General features: G+C 41.4%; 1 protein-coding gene across 4 annotated transcripts in view; it reads right to left on the bottom strand.

The window, feature by feature from the left end:
- si:ch73-63e15.2 (protein strawberry notch homolog 2) overlaps positions 1-18922 on the bottom strand; it is a 71066-nt gene that overhangs the window by 22053 nt on the left and 30091 nt on the right. For 2 of the 4 annotated variants that reach the window (XM_054603257.1, XM_054603260.1), the window contains 2 exons: positions 1887-2072; positions 153-239 (listed from right to left, as the gene is read on the bottom strand). In XM_054603257.1, coding sequence (XP_054459232.1) covers positions 153-239; positions 1887-2072 — 273 coding nt within the window. Of the gene's footprint in view, positions 1-152; positions 240-1886; positions 2073-13822; positions 14065-18922 lie in introns of those variants that run through there. The other 2 variants (XM_054603261.1, XM_054603258.1) reach the window with 2 other exon arrangements.

Genomic DNA, 18922 nt, shown 5'->3' with positions numbered 1-18922 from the left:
CAAACAATCTAAGCTTCACCCTGTGTTGCAAACACACAGGACGATCACAGCTGCACATTAGACATATAGCATAGACTGAACATGTGAAGCTACGTGTAGTTAGAGAGCTGGGTTTGGCGTTAGCATCAGATTGGAGAGGTTGGTGTGGCTACCTGGAATCCTCCTAAAGGTGGGGTGCTGATAATAGCAGTTATATCATCCAAACTGGCCAAGCCATGAAACCTGCTGGTGCCATTCAGCTGTCAACAAAACAAAACAAAAAAAATGAAGAAATACAAAACACAAATGAAAACAGTGACAAATGTATAGGAAAAGAGAAACAAAAAAAAATAACATGAGTAACCACTGTACGGTTGTATATACATGTATATGAATGTGCATGAGAGAGTCTGGCCACTTCATGGATGTCTGATGCCTCAGCACTCAACAAAATGCAATTTGTCATCTGGCGGTGAAAAGCCAATGACAACAACAACAAAAGGCAGATAAAGCTGTGTGTATCTGGGAAACATAATGGATGAAATGAGGGCAGAATGAAAAGGAAAACATAAAAGGCTTTCAGAAGGCAGAAGAAAATGAATGTTCTCTGATTCATATCAAAAAGATATCCTTGGACCCATCTTATTTAGAGACGACTCAACAGCAACATGAGAAGGGATAGAGGATTGACACTCGAGAACAAAAGTTGGTCAGATCACAGACCTGGGGACCACGATATTCTACAGTTCAAGTTTTGGGTTTTGAGTTTATTCGAAAGGACAGTCCATTAAAACTATGTAGCATGTGCATCATTTAACAGAGATATTTTGTGTAACACTAAGAAATCGGGAACAACTTGTATGAGGAATGTGCTTTAAAAATGTTTTCCACGTGCAACTATAAAAGTGGTCGGTCATGTGGATCCAATGTGCTATCGCTTTAGCTGCCTAGAGGCCAATCAACACAGTCTAATCTTTTGTGCATCCTTTGTTTTGCCATCAGTGACTTTCACTTTGAATTAAACTGTTATGCAATCAACCTACTACCACAGTCTATCTTTAAATCACAAATCTCTGTATTCTTTTTTTCTTCCTTATGGTAAAGGATTTTGCGCTCAAATAAGAAGTGAATCAGTTTTACAGATGCCATTTGGTGTGATTTCATTTGCACGGACGGTGGCTCTGCATGGTCAAACAAAGATCTTTTGACTTTTGACAATCAAATCTGCACCGAAAACTTTAATGATGGTCGATGGAGGTTTCGAAGTTGGTGTGTGAACGTGATCGACTCAATGTGAGGTCTCATTTTAAATGTGCCACAGTTTGGGCTAAATATTCGGACTTGGTTTAAACAGATTACTTGTGGATGCAGAGCATTAGCCACGGTTGAAATATTCAGTAACTGATCATTGAAATGAATTGTTCAGTCCAAAGAAGATAAGTGAGACAAATTGGCTTGAATACCATTACACTACAAATGGGTGACTGAAAAGGGGAAAATCGCTTATTCAACCACGGCCCTGCCCTGTGCACGATCAAATTAAATATTAATAAAAAGAAAACAATTGCTTTCATGTGTATAGATTGCACGGAAGTCTGGGTTGAAACAGAGTTGTAGCGTGGAGGCTGTTGGCCTTCAGAAGAATGAACACAAACCCATGAAAGACCGAGAGCAAAACGTGGCAGAAAGCCAGAACAGCACTAATGTTTACAGAGCGAGAAGGAACCTTCTGACCTTTGCTTGTTAGCGCTTGGTTCCACGTCTCCCAGAATAGACGTGTGTGTGTGTGGATTTTAAACAAGTTCGTATTCCAGTTTGTATTCCAGTTAAGATTGGCTGTTGTGGTCATCAGTGGTTCTGGTAAAGTCTTATGTGTGTGTTTGTGCGGTTGAGTGCTCACTACTGACCTCGAGCTGGCTCTGTGCTGGTGTGGTGGTGGTGGTGGTGGTACTAGTGTTGACGTCCCAGAGGGTGGGCACTGTGTTCAGGTTGTCTGGGCTGATGAAGGGCTGAGCATCAGCATACTCCGACAGTGAGTCAGCCGGAGAGGAGAACAGGGAGTTTGTGGAGAGGTCATCAATGCAGGACAGGTCCTAAAGGGCAGACAAAAGAGAGAGGGTGTTAAGTTAGACTTTTGAAACCGGGCAACATATTGGTCAGCTTACAAAGAGTTTAATATTGAGTAAGTGACATGTATATTCCAAAATCAAAGTATGCAACAACTGCCAGACACGGGGCTGTCAAAATATATATTTTACCATCAAGCTTTATGGCAAATTAAAAAGAGGACAATAAATCGTCATTACATATCCTATAGCAGACACAACACACAGGTTGTGCAGAATAATAGGTGCACACATAAGAAAAAAAAAAGGTGCATGGATGGGAGAGAACCACAGACAATAAAGGTGGCCCATTCATTCTGGACTTCAGCCAATGCTGCACTCTTTTGGGAGTAACACAAGTAGCCCAAACAAAATCTAATCACACACAGATGTGTGAGAGTGAGCACGTAAAAATCAGAAAGCCAGGGGCCGGCATAATGAGAGCGTGTGTGTGTGTGTGTGTGTGTGTGTGTGTGTGTGTGTGTGTGTGTGTGTGTGTGTGTGTGTGTGTGTGTGTGTGTGTGTGTGTGTGTGTGTGTGTGTGTGTGTGTGTGTGTGTGTGTGTGTGTGTGTGTGTGTGTGTGTCATTTCAGCTATGGCCGCCTTCCAGCCGCCCCTCTATTCATATCCCTTCCGAGCCATTAGCATGCCATGTTCTTTAACTAGCCTCTCTCAAGCAAACCCCCTCGAGACTAATAAACGTGGACCTGGGGAGATGGGGGGGCTGAGTGATTTGAGGACATGGCAGACCACGACAAGCTGAACACAGGAGAAACTGTGTTTAAAAATAGGAGTATGGATCGACATTTTTATTGTTTGTTTTCGCCTGTGTGTAGTTCTGAAGGTGTGTGGGTGTGTATATTAATACTCTGTGGACCATGTGTGGAAGTTCCCACACCCCCCTGTGTTTTAACTGCACCTACCAGAGGACCATGAAGCAGCCTTGAACATTGCCAGACTATGATTCTACAGTTTAAGTCACTTTTAATGGATGGTTCCACGTTTAATGAAACATGTTTATCACTTAAGATGAGAAGATTGATACCACTCGTGTCTGTGCTTACGGTAAAACAGCAAATCATCGTTTTTGAACTTAGTGTTTTGTTAGGATTAAACAAACTAAATGAAACCTATTTATTGGGGAGTTTTATAACCTTTGAACAGAGCCAGGCTCGCTGTGTCCTCGTTTCTAAGCTAAGTTAGCCTGCTGCTTACTGTGCCTTCATATTTAGTTTATAGACATGAGTTGTGTCCATCTTTTCATCCAACAAAGAACATCAGAGCAAAGCAAAAGCTACTATACTTAGTTTACACATCTCCGTTACTCTCTAGCATTTATTTATTTTTTATACAGCACCTCCAGCACTATGAACAGATAAAAAAAATACTGCACAGACAAGCAGTGACGATTTGTGTTGAAGCACAACATGCCGCAAAGAAGAATCTGTCCTGACACAGACATGATAAGTTGTGACGCTGCCTCAATCTCAACGATATGCTGCAACCGATTAATGCCAGGAAGCTGTGTCGACTTCTGTCATAGCTGCCCTGTTGGCCATTACTCACAGCTCAGCTGAAAATGTTTCACCACCATGAGAGGACAAGACTGAGCGCTCTCGGTGTTGACATGGCTGAATCATGTGGGAACAGGGGCCTGGTGAGGGGTGGTAAACAGCAGGCGGCCGACAAACACAGGCTCAACCCTCACAGATACATGTGTGTGTTTTTGCCCCTCTGACGTTGTCTCGCTGTGGGAGTTTAAGTACTGGAAAGAGGATTTTATTTTTTTCTAAAAAAGGTACAGCACTCCCTGACTCTCTCTTCCTCTTTCCTTCTCTCCCTGTGTGCTTCCTGAGGGCAAGACCAGGCATGAGCTCTGAAAAAAAAAAAAAAAAAAAAAAAAAAAGGCTCTCCATAGTTTGTTCTGCCTCACAGACAGCTGAGTGGAACAACTGCCTTTTCTCTGGTGACAGAGGTCGAGATGTGAAGAGGACACCCCCCCCCAACTCTGTAAAATACCACTACCACTCCCTGACACATAATCTGTCACTTCTCCGTCTTCGTTTGCCCTATCAGCTGTGTCTCGTTATCCCAACCCTTTTATACGGTCCCGCCCCTCGCTCGCCACCCGCCTTTTTTGGCTCTACATGCCGAGGATAGATAGGCAAACAACACGGCCTCGGAAAAAGGACACTGTGTCACCAGAGCCGTCATTCCACAGAATCATAATTGTGGAAACACACAGAGGAGCACGTATAAACACCATGGAAAACAGAATCGGGTTTTTTTTCTTGCAGCAGATTAAATCCACCCAAAAATTGATGATACGAAAAAGTAGAAGAGTTTCGTTACAAACCGGATTTGATCCAAAATTAAGAGTGGAAAGAATAGGGATCTAATCAGATTTTATGTGAAATTGCAGATTAACTTGGGTTACAATACAGTTATGAGCTGTCATCACAACTTTGCTTGTAAAAATGATAATGGTTATGAAACCCTTAATGACATCAATGTGCTGCCTCACACTTAATGTATTCAAGCTGAAACTAGCCCGAAATCTGTTCCGCAAATATGTGAAATGTATTTACACTTGCAGGTCATCGCTCTGTGTGTTACGTTAAGATGTGATTTCTAGTGTGTCCACATCATCTAACAGGTCATAATGTGATGCAATGTCATTATTAAGTCGACCAAAGAAAACACAAAAAAAAAAAAGAAACACAGTCCTCCTGACACAGAGGAATCACAGGAAAAAAACAAAAACCACAGAGCAGGTTGGTTGGCACTAACCACGACACGGCCGACCTCGGTGCCATGCTAATCGGGTTGTTAAGCAGAGCGTAACAGAGGCAGCAGTGTTTGTCCCGCCCCCCCTCCCTCCGGCAGGCCCGTACCGAGGGCTAGTTCATCTACTGTTCTGAAGACCGGGTCCTGCCGAGCAGAGATAAGGCTTGAATTCAAACTGCTCTGATGCTAATCTGGCTCCCTCCACAGCCACACAACCGTAAAAAAACACTAATCCTGCCTCCCTCCCTCTCACTCTCTTTTTCTCTGCTGGGCATTAAAAAAAAGAAATATGAATGTGTGTTTCTTTTAAAAAATTGTTTTCAGAGAATTACATCTGCTTGAAATCTTGATTGCAAATTCTGAGAATACTTTTGAAAAAACCAGAGTGGGCGTATGTGTGTAGATGATACACAGAAGAACACGTGAGAGCCAACGTGCACATCATTTGACCACGCTCCCCTTTGCCTTTCACGTGTTCTTCCTTCCACTTAAATGTCTCCTCTGCCATGAATGCTAAAGCCAGCCGGCGTGTCCTCCCCTTTAAACCAACCAGTAAAGCTGAGAACGTGGTACCAATGCCGGCACCCTTGTGACCACTGGCCAATAACGTGGCGCAATCTTAACCGACTTACTGTGAAAATCTCTGTGGCATGGGGCTTAACACACATATGCATGCGCTGCTCATCACGTTGGGTACCCACAGGAGCGGTAAATTGCACTTGAGTGCCTGGATAATGACAGTTGTCTGCCTGGCGATGATTAATGGAGGCACAGGGCAGTGAAAAAGAAACAGCAGCGAGAAAAAACAGCCCGTCTAGTGCAGCGCTTCTTGATGGTTGTGGTTGAAGGTGGTGGTTTATCAGCTCTAAGAATCAGAACTGGAAAAAGAAAATACACTTCTGAACGCAAACCGCCCACAAACAGCTCGGCTTCATCATCTGTTATAGTCGATGTATTTACAGTGTGATGAGCAATCTGAAAACAGTGCCACAAAATACCCCCCTCCTTTTATATAAAAAAAAAAAAATAAAAAAAAAAAAAAAAAAGAAATTCCCTCCCAGTGAATCCATTTTATAACTCCTACAGTTATAAAATGACTTCTACAAGTACATACAGGCTAAAATAAATATTAGCAACAATTGCTTCTGGAGTAACAGCCGTCCCTGATATAATGACTACAGTGACACTAGTTATGACACCTATGATAAGCTCAGACGCTACCATACAGGGAAGTCACCAACCCTTATCTGTTTGTTGGCTTGATTAAAAAAAAAAAAAAAAAATTCCATGGCCTGTGTACTTCCCTTTGTCTGTAAATGTTGCTCCCTTACTATTAAAGGACAGATGGTTCCTAATCACAAATCCTATCAATGAATCCCTTAAAATATAAAATATACGTGTGGTTTATCAGATGGGACCTGTTGTTAAGCACATGTCCCTTTTAAGAATAAGTTCAGTAGAAGCAGCTTGTGTTTCCTTCATATCCTTTAAAATCAAATTATGAATAGTTGTCTACGCTTGGATAAGATGTGATCGTTTTTCTTGTTGTTTCTAACTACATTTTTTCCACCACATTTGGTCAAATCCTCTGTATTGTAGCATTTGTTGCCCAGAAGAAAATATATGGACAGCCACATGTCTCCTGTGACACACATGGTGGCTGCCAGCTGCTACTTCTCAACACAAGTTTCTTTGGCATGCCGGAAACAGTTGACATGTCAACATACTTGGGGACTTGTCTCCTTACTGGCTATTTGTATGCAGAAATAAATGACTTTTTTGCCTTTATAGCAAACTATTAAAAAATACAAAGCTGTATATAGTCCTGGTCCACATCCTGTTAAACTCAATAACCTTCCTTAGCACAAGGCCAGGCCGAGGCCCCAGACAGGCCGAGCAGGCCGGGCCCCGGGCTTTCCCCTCCTACACACCGCCAGCTTTTCCAAGGCCAGAAAACAAGTGACTCTGTCCTCCCACCTACCCTGCACACCCACGTGCAAACACAAACAAACACCTCAAATGACCTCATCGTCTCAGCCATATGTTTCTGTCATCTCTTGCTTATTTCTTTTCCCCCCAGACCTTTTTAAACTCTGTCCCCCCCTTGTTTCCAATCCCCATCTCTGTCACATTTTCTCCCCGTCAGCCTCTCAATGTGTGTTTATCCTCATCTGTTTTTGCAGCAGGAGAAGAAACTTACTTTTCACTAATATTAATCTGCATGTAGCTCAACATCTATTTCCGGATGTATCATCACTGTCACGTGTTTAAATGAGGACAAAAATACATTGTATTACAAACACCATTATGCAACATATGATGAAGAAAATCAATGCCTACTATCGTACACTGTAGTGTTTGCTGACTGAATGAAAGTCAAATTTAGGAGCATTTTCACAAAAAGTTGGAAATGGCTGTGGCCACTTTCAGGGTTCAACATTAGGGCAACTGTAACAATTTAACCATTCTGCTGTTTTTTCTCCCTGTATCATTGCAATAGGGCTGCAAGGAGGAAGTCAATTTGTAAACCAACCTGGAAGTTAGAATCGCACCGGTTCCCTCGACTAAAAGGATTTTGGATTATTGCAGAAAATAATCTCTGTGGCACACACATGTTCACGTATTTTATGCTGTAGAACACATTAAAATCCCTTGAGCTCCTGTTAACCACAGACGTTATTTCTGGCATTTCAGGCATCAAAAAACAATATACCATTGACTTTAAGGACGAGGGAACTGGATGTTCAGAAAAAAATGCCATCTCATTTCCTGGTTTAAGGACTCATTCCTGCAGTAATCTATTCTGTATGGCAGTAATTCTTGCCTAAGCCTGAAAATGTTGCTGGAACAATATGATGGGGCTTGTGTGAGTCAAATCACAACCAAGAATCTGTGGGCTTTGAATGCTAATAAAATGTCATGGCTTTTGTTTGTAAGGTAGAAATGTGCAAGATAACCTAGGTTAACCCTTTCAACCTGACAAGCAGTTGCACTGAAAGATATACGGTCTTATATGTCAGTTTCTGTGGTGTGTGTGTGTGTGTGTGTGTGTGTGTGTGTGTGTGTGTGTGTGTGTGTGTGTGTGTGTGTGTATGAGGTGGTGGGATGGAGGGTTATTAAACCAGCCACCACCCAACACGTATGATCAGCTGACTAAAACAACCCCCAAGCCAGGCTCTTCCCTCTGGGGTCAGCTGTTGACCTTGTCCATGTAGTCAACAGAACCTGATTGATGGCCAGTGTGTGTGTGTGTGTGTGTGTGTGTGTGTGTGTGTGTGTGTGTGTGTGTGTGTGTGTGTGTTGTGTGTGTGTGTGTTTGTTTTTTTTATGGTGTGGGTCTTGAGCCTGTAACTGTAAAAAGCCACCACTGGTGTGTCTCTCTGTCTGGATTACGTTATGCCGAGCCGTCTGCGTGTCCTACATCCCTGACATATCTGTTGGGCTGGGACATTAATAGCTCAGCTCTAAGCATTTCCTTTTTCCTCAAGCACACGCTGCTTTTTTTGGCACACCAGCTCTTTGACTGCAAAAAAATGCAAAATCATACAAGTACATCTAATCATGAGTCAATATATCTAACATTAGACACCTAATAAGTCACATTTCAGTGAGATATAGCGACTATAGACAATGCAAATGTATTGCTATGTGGAAAAATACTAGCTTTGAGCAACACAAGCTTGTTATGACACACAACCCTTCCTAATACCTAGTGAAATACAGTTCAAAATAAGTTTTTTTCAGCCAATCTCAAGATTTGGTTTTATCTTCAATGCCCTAAATGTTACATCTTATTTCAAGAAATCTTACAAAGCCAATTTTAAACTTGTCCAATTGGCAGATTTTTTTATACTACAAGCAAAAACAACTTGTAATCATTTTTTTTCCAGCGTATTGAAAAGACCGGTAGCAGTCAGACCTCTTTTGAATCCAGTACTGCATTGATTTGCTGTGGGGCGTAATAGTTTGACACACTAAGTCTTTTGTGGACAGTAGAAGCGGTCTTTGTATCCCAAAATGACTCCTCGAAGACAAGCAGACAGAAATCATTTTATTTTGTCACAGAGCTTTGATCAAGAAGCCAATTTGTCAAAAAGCCATTGTATTTTTTTTTTCTTTTTTACGAGTACACATGGAAAAGTTTTGTCTTGTTTTGAACCCTTCAGTCTCACAACCTCCAGCCAAAAAATACTTTCAAACGCTTTTAAAACCAGACAACTAAAAGTCTCAGGTCTCGAGCCAAAACTGATGTTATAGAAAGCCTGACAAGATTCTTTAATCTGTGTTTTTCTACTGAAATGTTTTAATAAATTGTTCTGAAGATCCATGTTGACTCTCCTTGACAGCTCATTGCATTTACATTCCTGTAGTTGTGGAGTCAAAAAGGCAATTATTGTGTCATCTTTGTCTAGCCCACAGACAGCCAGGTCTAGCCTATCCCCGACCAACTATACAAGGCCACTCAAAGTGGCACAGCCAGTCCAGAGACCTCCTGACAGGAAAGCCTTTATGCCGTGCCAAGTCTGAGTAAGAGCAAACCAGGGACTGCTCGCTGCTTACAAGCCTCCTGGAATTTTCCAGTGTTTCCATATGTTCTGGAAAATAAAAAAGGTTGCCATGTCAAGTGTCCCAGCTGGCAGCCGAATGATAGGAGCCGCTTCAAAGAGCTGCTCTGCAAGTTGTGTGTGTGTGTGTAGGAGAGAGTGAAACTAACACCGAGCGGACTACTAGAAACTAACGAGGCTCTACGACCCACACGGTACTGCCAGCAAATAAATCTATTCAAACTCTGATTTCTTTCTCCAGGAAAAGAGGAGGGACAAGCAGAGTTGAACAAGTGAAAAGTTGAGAAAATAAGAAAATAAGAAAAGAACAAGAGGAAAGAGCCAGAGAAAGGACACGGGGAGGTTTCTTCTGCTATGTATTTGGATTGATCCCAAGAGGAAGTCACACACAGAAATGGGTGCCGTAAGGAAGCGCTGGCATTAACAAAGGCGTGTCTCAGTAGTTTAAACCTGTATCTTGAACAATAATTTAAAAAAAAGAACCAACATCACTCCCAAAAATATAATGGGCTTCTGAAAAAGGATTTGAAGGATTGTGAAAATAAGATCCCGTGACAAATAAAAAAAGAACACGATAAATGACTCACATGGTTTCAAACCAAGTGGTTGTTTTGTGTTAATGTGTGATAAATCAATTGCATGTGTGAGCCTGCGTCCTCGGTGCTGAGAAAAAGTGGATGTGAGGGGAGAGCATTGACGCAAGCTGACGTCTCAGTTATGCAGAAATTGCGACACACCGCGTGGCACTTGCAACACAGGCAGACGGCGTCACATGCAACTCGGCCTGGAGAATACCTGAGAATGTGATTCTGAGTGAAGTAATGAGATCGTATCATAACTTCAAGAGAAAGTTGCATATAGTAAAAGGATATTATATCTATAAAAAGGGACAAAAAAAGAAACTCATGCAGATGGTTTTTTTTTAATCTCTGCTTGCTCTTATCAGAGACCCTTTAGAGTGTTGAGTACATTTTCTCACGATATCTGTGTGTGAATTTGTACTTTTTCAATATCCTATTTACACTCTGTATGTGGGAGAGCAACTCTAGATGACAAGAGGGTTTTTTACAGTTGATGTGTAATACATTCACAGGTTCTCATATTACTTTAAATAACCACGCTCTCTCTTGTCTCAAGCGTATCATACACCCACCTACACTTTCACACTCCTGCGGTTAGTGGACTACGATCACGCTGTGACACGGGTGGGGTGGGGGTGGGGCCTCGTTGCCCGTAAATAGGTGATTTGGTTTTTGGCCAAGTTCAAACTGCTAACTGAGGAGGGTATTTACTCTTCTACAACCATGAGCTGGGACACAAGCTGCTCTGACTGTTACGCCAAGTTGTCATGACAGCTGACAGAAAGACTTACAAACGTTTTTGTCCTGATTATCCTGAGAACAATCTGAAGTTAAAAGAACCCTAAAAAACGGTAACAAAAGGGACTTCAACATCAATTCAGTCCATTAAAGACAGTGTATAACAGAGTAGTGTGGCATAGGGCTGAAAAAGGTTAGGTTCATGCTTACATCAATATTCTTATTTTTTCATTAAAAAAAAAACATAAAAATGATTATGATGTGATTTTTGCGGTAACATTTCTGCACCAAAGTCTGTGGAAATGATGAATAGTCCAGGACATCTCTACAGCACTACAATATTTAAGTTATATGATACTTTGACACACATTTCACCTTTAACAACTAGCACACCTCCTTCATTAGGATGTGGTCACACCCTACTAAGAGAAAAAAAGAGATGAACAAATAAACTAGAATACCGCTCAGAAAAATGCATTGAGCACTTCTATGGCAACCTTCTTTATAGACTATAGACCCACTAAACCTTGATTTATTTCACAGTTTTGCCTTTTTTAAACAGCCAACAATATAGAGACAGACAGAAATAAATGCAGAGAGTCAGAGAGAGACAGGTCTCTGGACAAAATCAATCTGAGGACCTTGCGATCGCATCGTATAAGTCTTAACCATTCCGCTGCAGGGCAATAGTTCTTATTGGCGACAGCTTGAAATTTCCAAATATACCCATCTGATTATTTAGTGAAATTATAAACTCAAGACTAAAAGGGGAAAAACACTGTGGAATCAAGGACTGCTAAGTGGAATTTTCCCATTTTGCCATCACTTCATGGGACCACTGACGCATAAAAGCTGAAATCATTCATTAACAGTGAAACTAGATGAAACCTGTACTGTGACATCTTAATCCCCAATGCAGCGGCTGTGCTGTTTTTCCTGCATGAAGTCAGACCCGACACATTTACTGCATTTTGTATCCTGCAGGAATTGTTTTTAACAGCCGTAAATAACTAGCTAGAATATCCCCCCCCCGTTATGTTGTCTCTTCACCTAGCAACACCCTGAGGCATTCCACTGTTGCAATTATAATTGGCTCTGATTTGTGATACATTTAACACATCGCTCATAATATGTGTCATTACCGCTGACATGGCTACATGTTGGTATAGAGGGCATGCATGATAAGCAAGACGGTAGCTTTTAATATTTTCAGCTTTGGAAATCTGTGTTTCTGGCATCCATGCTCTATTTTTTCTCGCTCCCCCGTTCTCTCCACCACCACTCATCATCACTCTTACACACCACACCCCTCCCCCCCCCACTCATCCTCACCAATCATTGTTTATTCACTTCCCGTAAACCTCACGCCTAGGTCATGCTTGAGGTTTAACGCAATACCAGGAAACTGACAACATGTGCCCACCAAAGAGGCTGCCGTGCTCGTCCTTTAACACCTTAAAGGTCGAGTTCACCGTGTTTTAAGTCAGTCTTAAAACATGGTGAACTCGTCCTTTAACACCTTAAAGGTTCACCGTGTTTTAAGTCCGTCTTAAAACATTAGTTAGGAAGATTGCACTAAAAAGATTAACGCTTTAGGAAGAAACCCAATAACTCTGACTGCTGACGCCTCAGATTAGCTTCAGATATAGTTTGGAAACACAATAGGGAGATATTTCTAAATGGCCAGTATGAACCAGAGGAATTAAACCTCTTTTAATGTTCATATGGGTATCTGGCTTGTTTTTTGTTTTTTTTGTTAAATTGAGAAGGAAATTGTGAATCTATCCTTAAAGGGTGTGGAACTAATTTTGTTTCTTATAAGTGGATAATAACATATATTATCAACAAAGACATCCGAGTCAGCATGTTGGTGAGACATAGAAGGAATGGGCCCGGATGTTAGAGGATCAACAGTAACCTGAAGTTTATGAGAGAGAGGACTACAAATAGCTCATTTTTTTCATAAAAGAAAAAAAAGAAGAAGCTTCTTATACCACACATATTTCTGTTAAGTAAAAGAAAAAAAAAAAAAAAAAAAAAAAAAAAAAGCTGAAAATGATTTCAGCAAGCCTTGCACCAATAAAGACTACTACAAATTACAGATAAATCTACAATAAATCTACACAGTGTAGTCTAATGAATGGGAAATGATGGAAAGGCAAAGCAGTTCTATTTACAGTGCAGTCCAACAATGACGATATTTAACAGCCATCCAGTAAACAGACAAGAGTGCTATTTAGCCTGACAAGATATCAGGTTCTCGCACTTACTGGAACACAGCGAGGAGTGAGGCAGACAATCATTTGTCATAGTTCCTGGCTGGAAACGGGATTCTCAAAAGAGGAGCGGGCGAATGACTCCGGCCTGCCAGCAAAGAAATACACAGCCTGGGATGCTGATGGGCCAACTTTCAATAGGGAGTTTCTTTCTTTGGCATTTTTCTCTTTCAATAAACTGCAAATGTGTTAGTGTTGTGTGCAGATAATAAACAGGGAGACTAGAATTCAGATTTCTGTATCAGGAATTGAGCCTAGTCCTACTATAAAATTAATGAAAAGTTGAAAAGTCAAGGATGTGACTCAGTCTTTGTCCAGGAAACCAGCCTTTGTAAACACAAATGAAAAACTAAATTAAAAATCTTTTACTTTCATACGTTTGGGCTCTGTAACTTGCCACTAACTAATTAAAATGTTGTTTTTCAGTTCATTTCCAATGTGAGCAAAGCTCTACACAGAGGGAAAAAGGCTGACAGGCCTTCCTCCATTACTGTTCTGACATTACAGAAGTATTTTCAAAATTCATTCAAGGAAGTTCAAATTAAAAAAACACAGCCATAAGTGGGTCATGAAGTGCTTACTCGTCATTATCGAGAAGTCCCTCGATAAGGACAATAAACGTTTCAAACAAGCAGCTTTCGGTTAGGGAACAATGCCTTATCTTACAGTTTAATAACCGACTGTGATAACAAAAACGAAATAAGATTTTTCGACAAAATAACAGCCAAGTCTTAAAAAACAACATGATTTAGTGTAATGTATCCAAAAAAAGAAGCAAACAGTACCAGTACCTTGGGAAGCGGTCGTCCCAGCTGTGAATACAATTTAGTCCAGAGCTGCATGAGAGACATGGGTCCAAACGCTGCAGTGTGAGGGGCTTAAAAGACGCACACACACATACATATACATATACTCCTGCTTCAACTTGGGTCCCTGGATGCGACAGCCTCGTCCATGTGTTGGTATTCACCTTACAGCTGGTGCACTTCCACCCTTAACAGTGGACCCTCACTAGCTCCGTCACAGTTCCTCTCTGGTTCAACACACACACATCCGCCTCAGCCTCAGGTACGTTCGGGGCATTGAGCTCACGCATACAAAAAGCCTGTTCCTCTCACAAACAGAGACAAGTCTTAGAACATGCTTCCTGCTTCAGCAGGACGGTCAGGTATTTGCATAGAGGGCTTAGTCATAGTGATTGTGGACTAGTTCCTCAGAGCTTAAAAAAAAAAAGAAAAAGAAAAAGAAAAAGGTGGTTGGAGTGTGAGTGAGTGAGAGCGCAGAGGAGGGGAGGGGAGGGGAGAGGTGGGGAGGAGAGGGAGGGAGGAGGGAGGAGCTTTCAGGAAATGATGCTTTTGTTGGTAAGTGACTAGAGTTACTGGCAGTAGGGCCCATTTTACTGTACATGGTGTAACTCAACCGCATTTTGTAGTGTAAACAGTGCTGCGCTGTGGACCTGGCCGCTCCTCACACCCCGCTGCTTACCGCTAGCTTTAATGGGCCTGGACCACTATTTAATGATTATTATATTTAGAGATAGACTCCCCGACTCACTGTCTTACTTCATACTCTGCTTTTTGTCTTACCGTTTGTCTGCACAGGCTCAATTTCAGGGCTGCTGTTTCTAGTCATAGAGTTAGTGATTAATGTAATGATCCATAGCTCATAAGAAGGATGCAGGTGTTGTCTTGTGTGATAATAATTAACCTTTTAACAGTGAACCAACAAGCATTTTTAACAATTAACACTATCACTTAAAACAGTTTAAATAAAACAACAAAATAAAAAGCAGCAGTTTTTCACTTAAAGATAACACCTTTAACAACATCAACCTTAAGTGTTAAGTGTGCATGAGCCAGAACAGCTGGAGTTGTTGCTAACTTCAGGGCAAACCACCTTTAATTTTAATCAGCAGGTGGCCGGCATGCAAGATACGGGAACTTAGCTTGAGTCTTAAGGAGTTGTATTATTTATTCACCGACAAATTAAATATTCACACACACTGCACTGCTACGTTTAAAGCTACAGCGTTACTGTTACTGGGAAAGTAGCTGCATGTGTCCACAGCAATGCAGTCAACGTTGTAGCTGCTAACTCTCCAGTACAGGGGAACTGGGTTAACTTTTTTGTGCACTGCAACAAATGATGGATTTAACCTGGAAGTGCATCGGTTATCGCTGCAGCTCAGCGGCTCATTAGGAACATTTACCACAGCACCCCTGCATGCAAGGCACTAATCCTGTCGGTTATTGATCGGTTAACAAGGTTGGGCTATCCATCGGGGAAAAAACCAACTAAATTAGCATCTCTAGTGTTGTGTAATTAGCTAATTGGGGAAGTGTGTCACATCTGAGAATGCAGTTCCCAGCAGACTCAACTCGACAGTTAAGCCCGTCAAAACATTTCCCTAATTATTCAGCTTTCTTGTGTTAATCAACATTCAAAAGAGCTTTGACAACCATGTTTATAGTTTTCCCCATGCACCCATACTAACAAAAAAAAAACATTCTTAACAGCTTAAGTAAGAAGACAGCTGAAGTGGTCAGGAATGAATTAACAGGTCAAGTGCATGCAGCAATTTCCAGGCATCAGACACTACTTCTATATCTGTGCACAAATACACACAAATACTTCATCATAGACGTTCATTCCTGTTTACTGGAACTGGGGCCGGGGTTAATATAAAAAAAAGGAAAAAAAGAAAAGAATATTCCTGGAATCTGTTCAGAAATGAGCTATTTCAACAAATCCAAGATGCTGATCAAAGACAATGTTGTAACGTTTGAATTTCTGATGGAAAAGCAATGTTAACCGTTTAAGAGTCGGTCATAACTGAGTAAAATGAGTTATTCAAAAACAGAATTAATGTGATTTATCTCCTTAACAAAGACAATAGAGGGGTCAGTTTGCACACCCAGCTTCCAGGAATACGCGATATCACATCAGCACGGTGGAAGGTACTGTAATGTCAATCTCTGCTGGACCGAAGGGGAGTCAGACTCTCAGAGACCGAGTGGCGCCTGTCCATGGTGTCATCATCGTATGAGTGGGAATCCTCTGAATAATGTGAGAGTGTTTGTGTTTGTGTGTGTGTGTGTGTGTGTGTGTGTGTGTGTGTGTGTGTGTGTGTGTGTGTGTGTGTGTGTGTGTGTGTGTGTGTGTGTGTGTGTGTTTGTGTGCCAGATAGGGTCAACAGGGGGAGGAATGAATCATTGATGAGCTTCTTTTGAATACTCAAACACACCTTTCATTGCATCCCAGACCAAAGAAGGGAGGATCCGTGCTGGTTTTCACAGACAACACACAAACAACACAGTGGTCCACACACTTCACATGCACTATTACTGTTTTGCAAAATCCCTGCTTATTTTCTAAATGTGGCCGCTTGAGACCACATATGAGCAAAATGTTTCATTCTGATTTCATTTCCTATTCTGATTACGATTCCGGTCATTATTGAGTCCTGGTTCCAGATGTGCTAGCATCAGCTGTTTCTGGTCTGTTATTATTACAACTGCACACATCAAAAATGCTACATATGGTACCCGTGCAATGCAGCAGGAAATGCTGCATCACTAATATCTTTTGTAAGTGCAAGCATATTGTAGACACTACACATGTGCACTGACACAATGCATCACTGCCAATGTAAACAAAAGGTGCAGTAGGTCTAAACCTTTAGAAATTATAAAAGAAACTGCAGTTCTATGGTTAAAAAATACTTAATGAAACACAGACTGGATAGAGGTTGACTCATTCAAAGCTACGCTAAGCTAAAAACAAAAGTAAATCAGTTAAAGCACACACTCTCAAAATAAAACTGTGCACCTATTAACAACCCTTCAAATGAACCTTTCACTTCCTCTTTTAAAACTAGGCCACGGAAAAGGCTGCTCAAGTGTTAGCGATCCCTTAGGAGGAAGTCATTGAGAAATACCGACTAATATATATCATTAATTGCTTGCCACAAGAAATTAGTCAAGGAAAACGAAATGATTTGTCTACGCCAGAAAAATAAAATCCAGACGGTGTAGCTTCAGAGTGAAACAAATTGATAAGCATGTCCTTGTAATTTAGCATTCAGTATCTTTAGAAGAAATTGGAATGGATACATTTAATGGGATCCATCAAATTGATCTATGCCTGTCTGACTTTTGAAACTTGGAACTCCACAGACACTACAGCTGATCCATAATAACATCCTTATTTTGCACAATGCATGATATCACCGTAACTCTACAATAAATGGAGGCAGCATTTCTCTGAAGTTGGTATTACTTAAACAGGTTTTTTTTAATATGTTGATATTCATGTTCTTCATATGCCCACGTGTTCTCTGGGATTCTCCCACTTTTAAGTAGTAGGTTAGGGGTATTTCCCGCCATCACCTTTGAGAAAGGCACTCACCATTAATCTCCGGCTGGTCTAAGGGCGCTGAAATATGGCAACCCATTTTGCTTCTTATAGTTAGGATGGGTTAAAGGCTGACTACACGTTAAGGGTTTAGGGTATGACGTATTCAGCGAATAAAGAGATTCCGATTCCACATAAAGTAAAAGTGAAAAGAGCTGTAAAAGAAAACTTAAGGCATTTCAACTCTTCCTAGAAGTGCACTGTATACATGAGTATGTGTGTGTAATAGTGAGAAGAACCGCATAGAGAAAGAACGAGACTAACGAGTGTGAATATCCCTGAACGTGCCTAAGTGTGTGTACACGTGTGCGTAGAGTAAAAAAAAAAAAAGAAAAGAAAAAGAGTATACAGTATGTGTGTTAATCGGTGAGCTTGCAAAGTGCTGTTCAGTCTTTGAGGTTAGCCAGAGTGGTTACTGAATGAGTTCTGGTTTTCTGTCTTCCAGTAAGTCTTGTTTTCATTCTGACGCTCTGTATACAAGTTCACATAATTTACATGAGGCGGGTGTGCATGCGTGACTGTGGAAAAAGAGTCCAATTAGCCTTCAAAGCAAGGTGAACGCGTTTTAAGATTTGACTTCTTATTTTTAAAGCACGGTGCTTGGCGCCTGTTATTAAGTTTTGTACAGACTTCAGGTTAATGTTGATCAGAAAATGGGGCGAAGCCTCTTTTTGGTTTTTGTCAAAGTTTCCACTGTTTATCTTAATTCCACTGTGCCCAAAGCGGTGTTTTGGTAATGCTTTAGTTTAGGGGGTCGTTAGTTTCCCAGTAACTCCCAAGAAAGGATTTAATGTGTAACTGTTATTTCTGGAGAAGTTTCCTGGAGAGGACTGTGTAATTCTGTACTGATATATCAGATGATCAATTACTCTATTAAGTTTGTTCATAAACAAAAAACATTTGTCTCGATCCGGAGATAAATATCCCGTCCACATGCTCCAACAGTGTGCTTCCTTACAATACGAGGATATTCCAACAGAGCTCGGCTGAGCTGCATAAACAAACGGCAACACTGCGGGAAGGCCGTGCGAACCAAAAGAGATTTCACCAACGACGCTACAGCTGTAAGTGAAACAAGGAAACCGCTGACATAAACATGGACCGTCACCTGACCAACTAAACAATCCCATCCACAATTCCACACAGTCACGAATGCCTGAACGTCTTCTGTGCCGTCATGGTTCAAGAGGGCAGAGGAAAACAAGAAATCCTGCTTTATGGTTGCGTAGGGGAAAAAATGAGGATGGCTCAGCATGCCATGGTGATGGTGATGGTGGGGGGGGAAGTGGAGGATGAAAAAGGGGTCTGGGGGCGGATGTGCGAGTTGGCGGATTAGTCATGATGACCTCGTGACTTAGATTTTCTGCCTCACATGGTAGGGGAGGAGTATCCAGAACCAGAGAGAACAGCTGAGGAAGCACAACACAAGCACAAAACGTCTCTCCCTCTCTCTCTCTCTCTCTCCTCTCTCTCTCAGA

The sequence above is a fragment of the Anoplopoma fimbria genome, chromosome 8, assembly GCF_027596085.1.
Source record: "Anoplopoma fimbria isolate UVic2021 breed Golden Eagle Sablefish chromosome 8, Afim_UVic_2022, whole genome shotgun sequence".
Classification (NCBI taxonomy): Eukaryota; Metazoa; Chordata; class Actinopteri; order Perciformes; family Anoplopomatidae; genus Anoplopoma; species Anoplopoma fimbria.
Note: the sequence above shows the minus strand (reverse complement) of the source record. Positions and strands in the feature narration are given on the sequence as shown.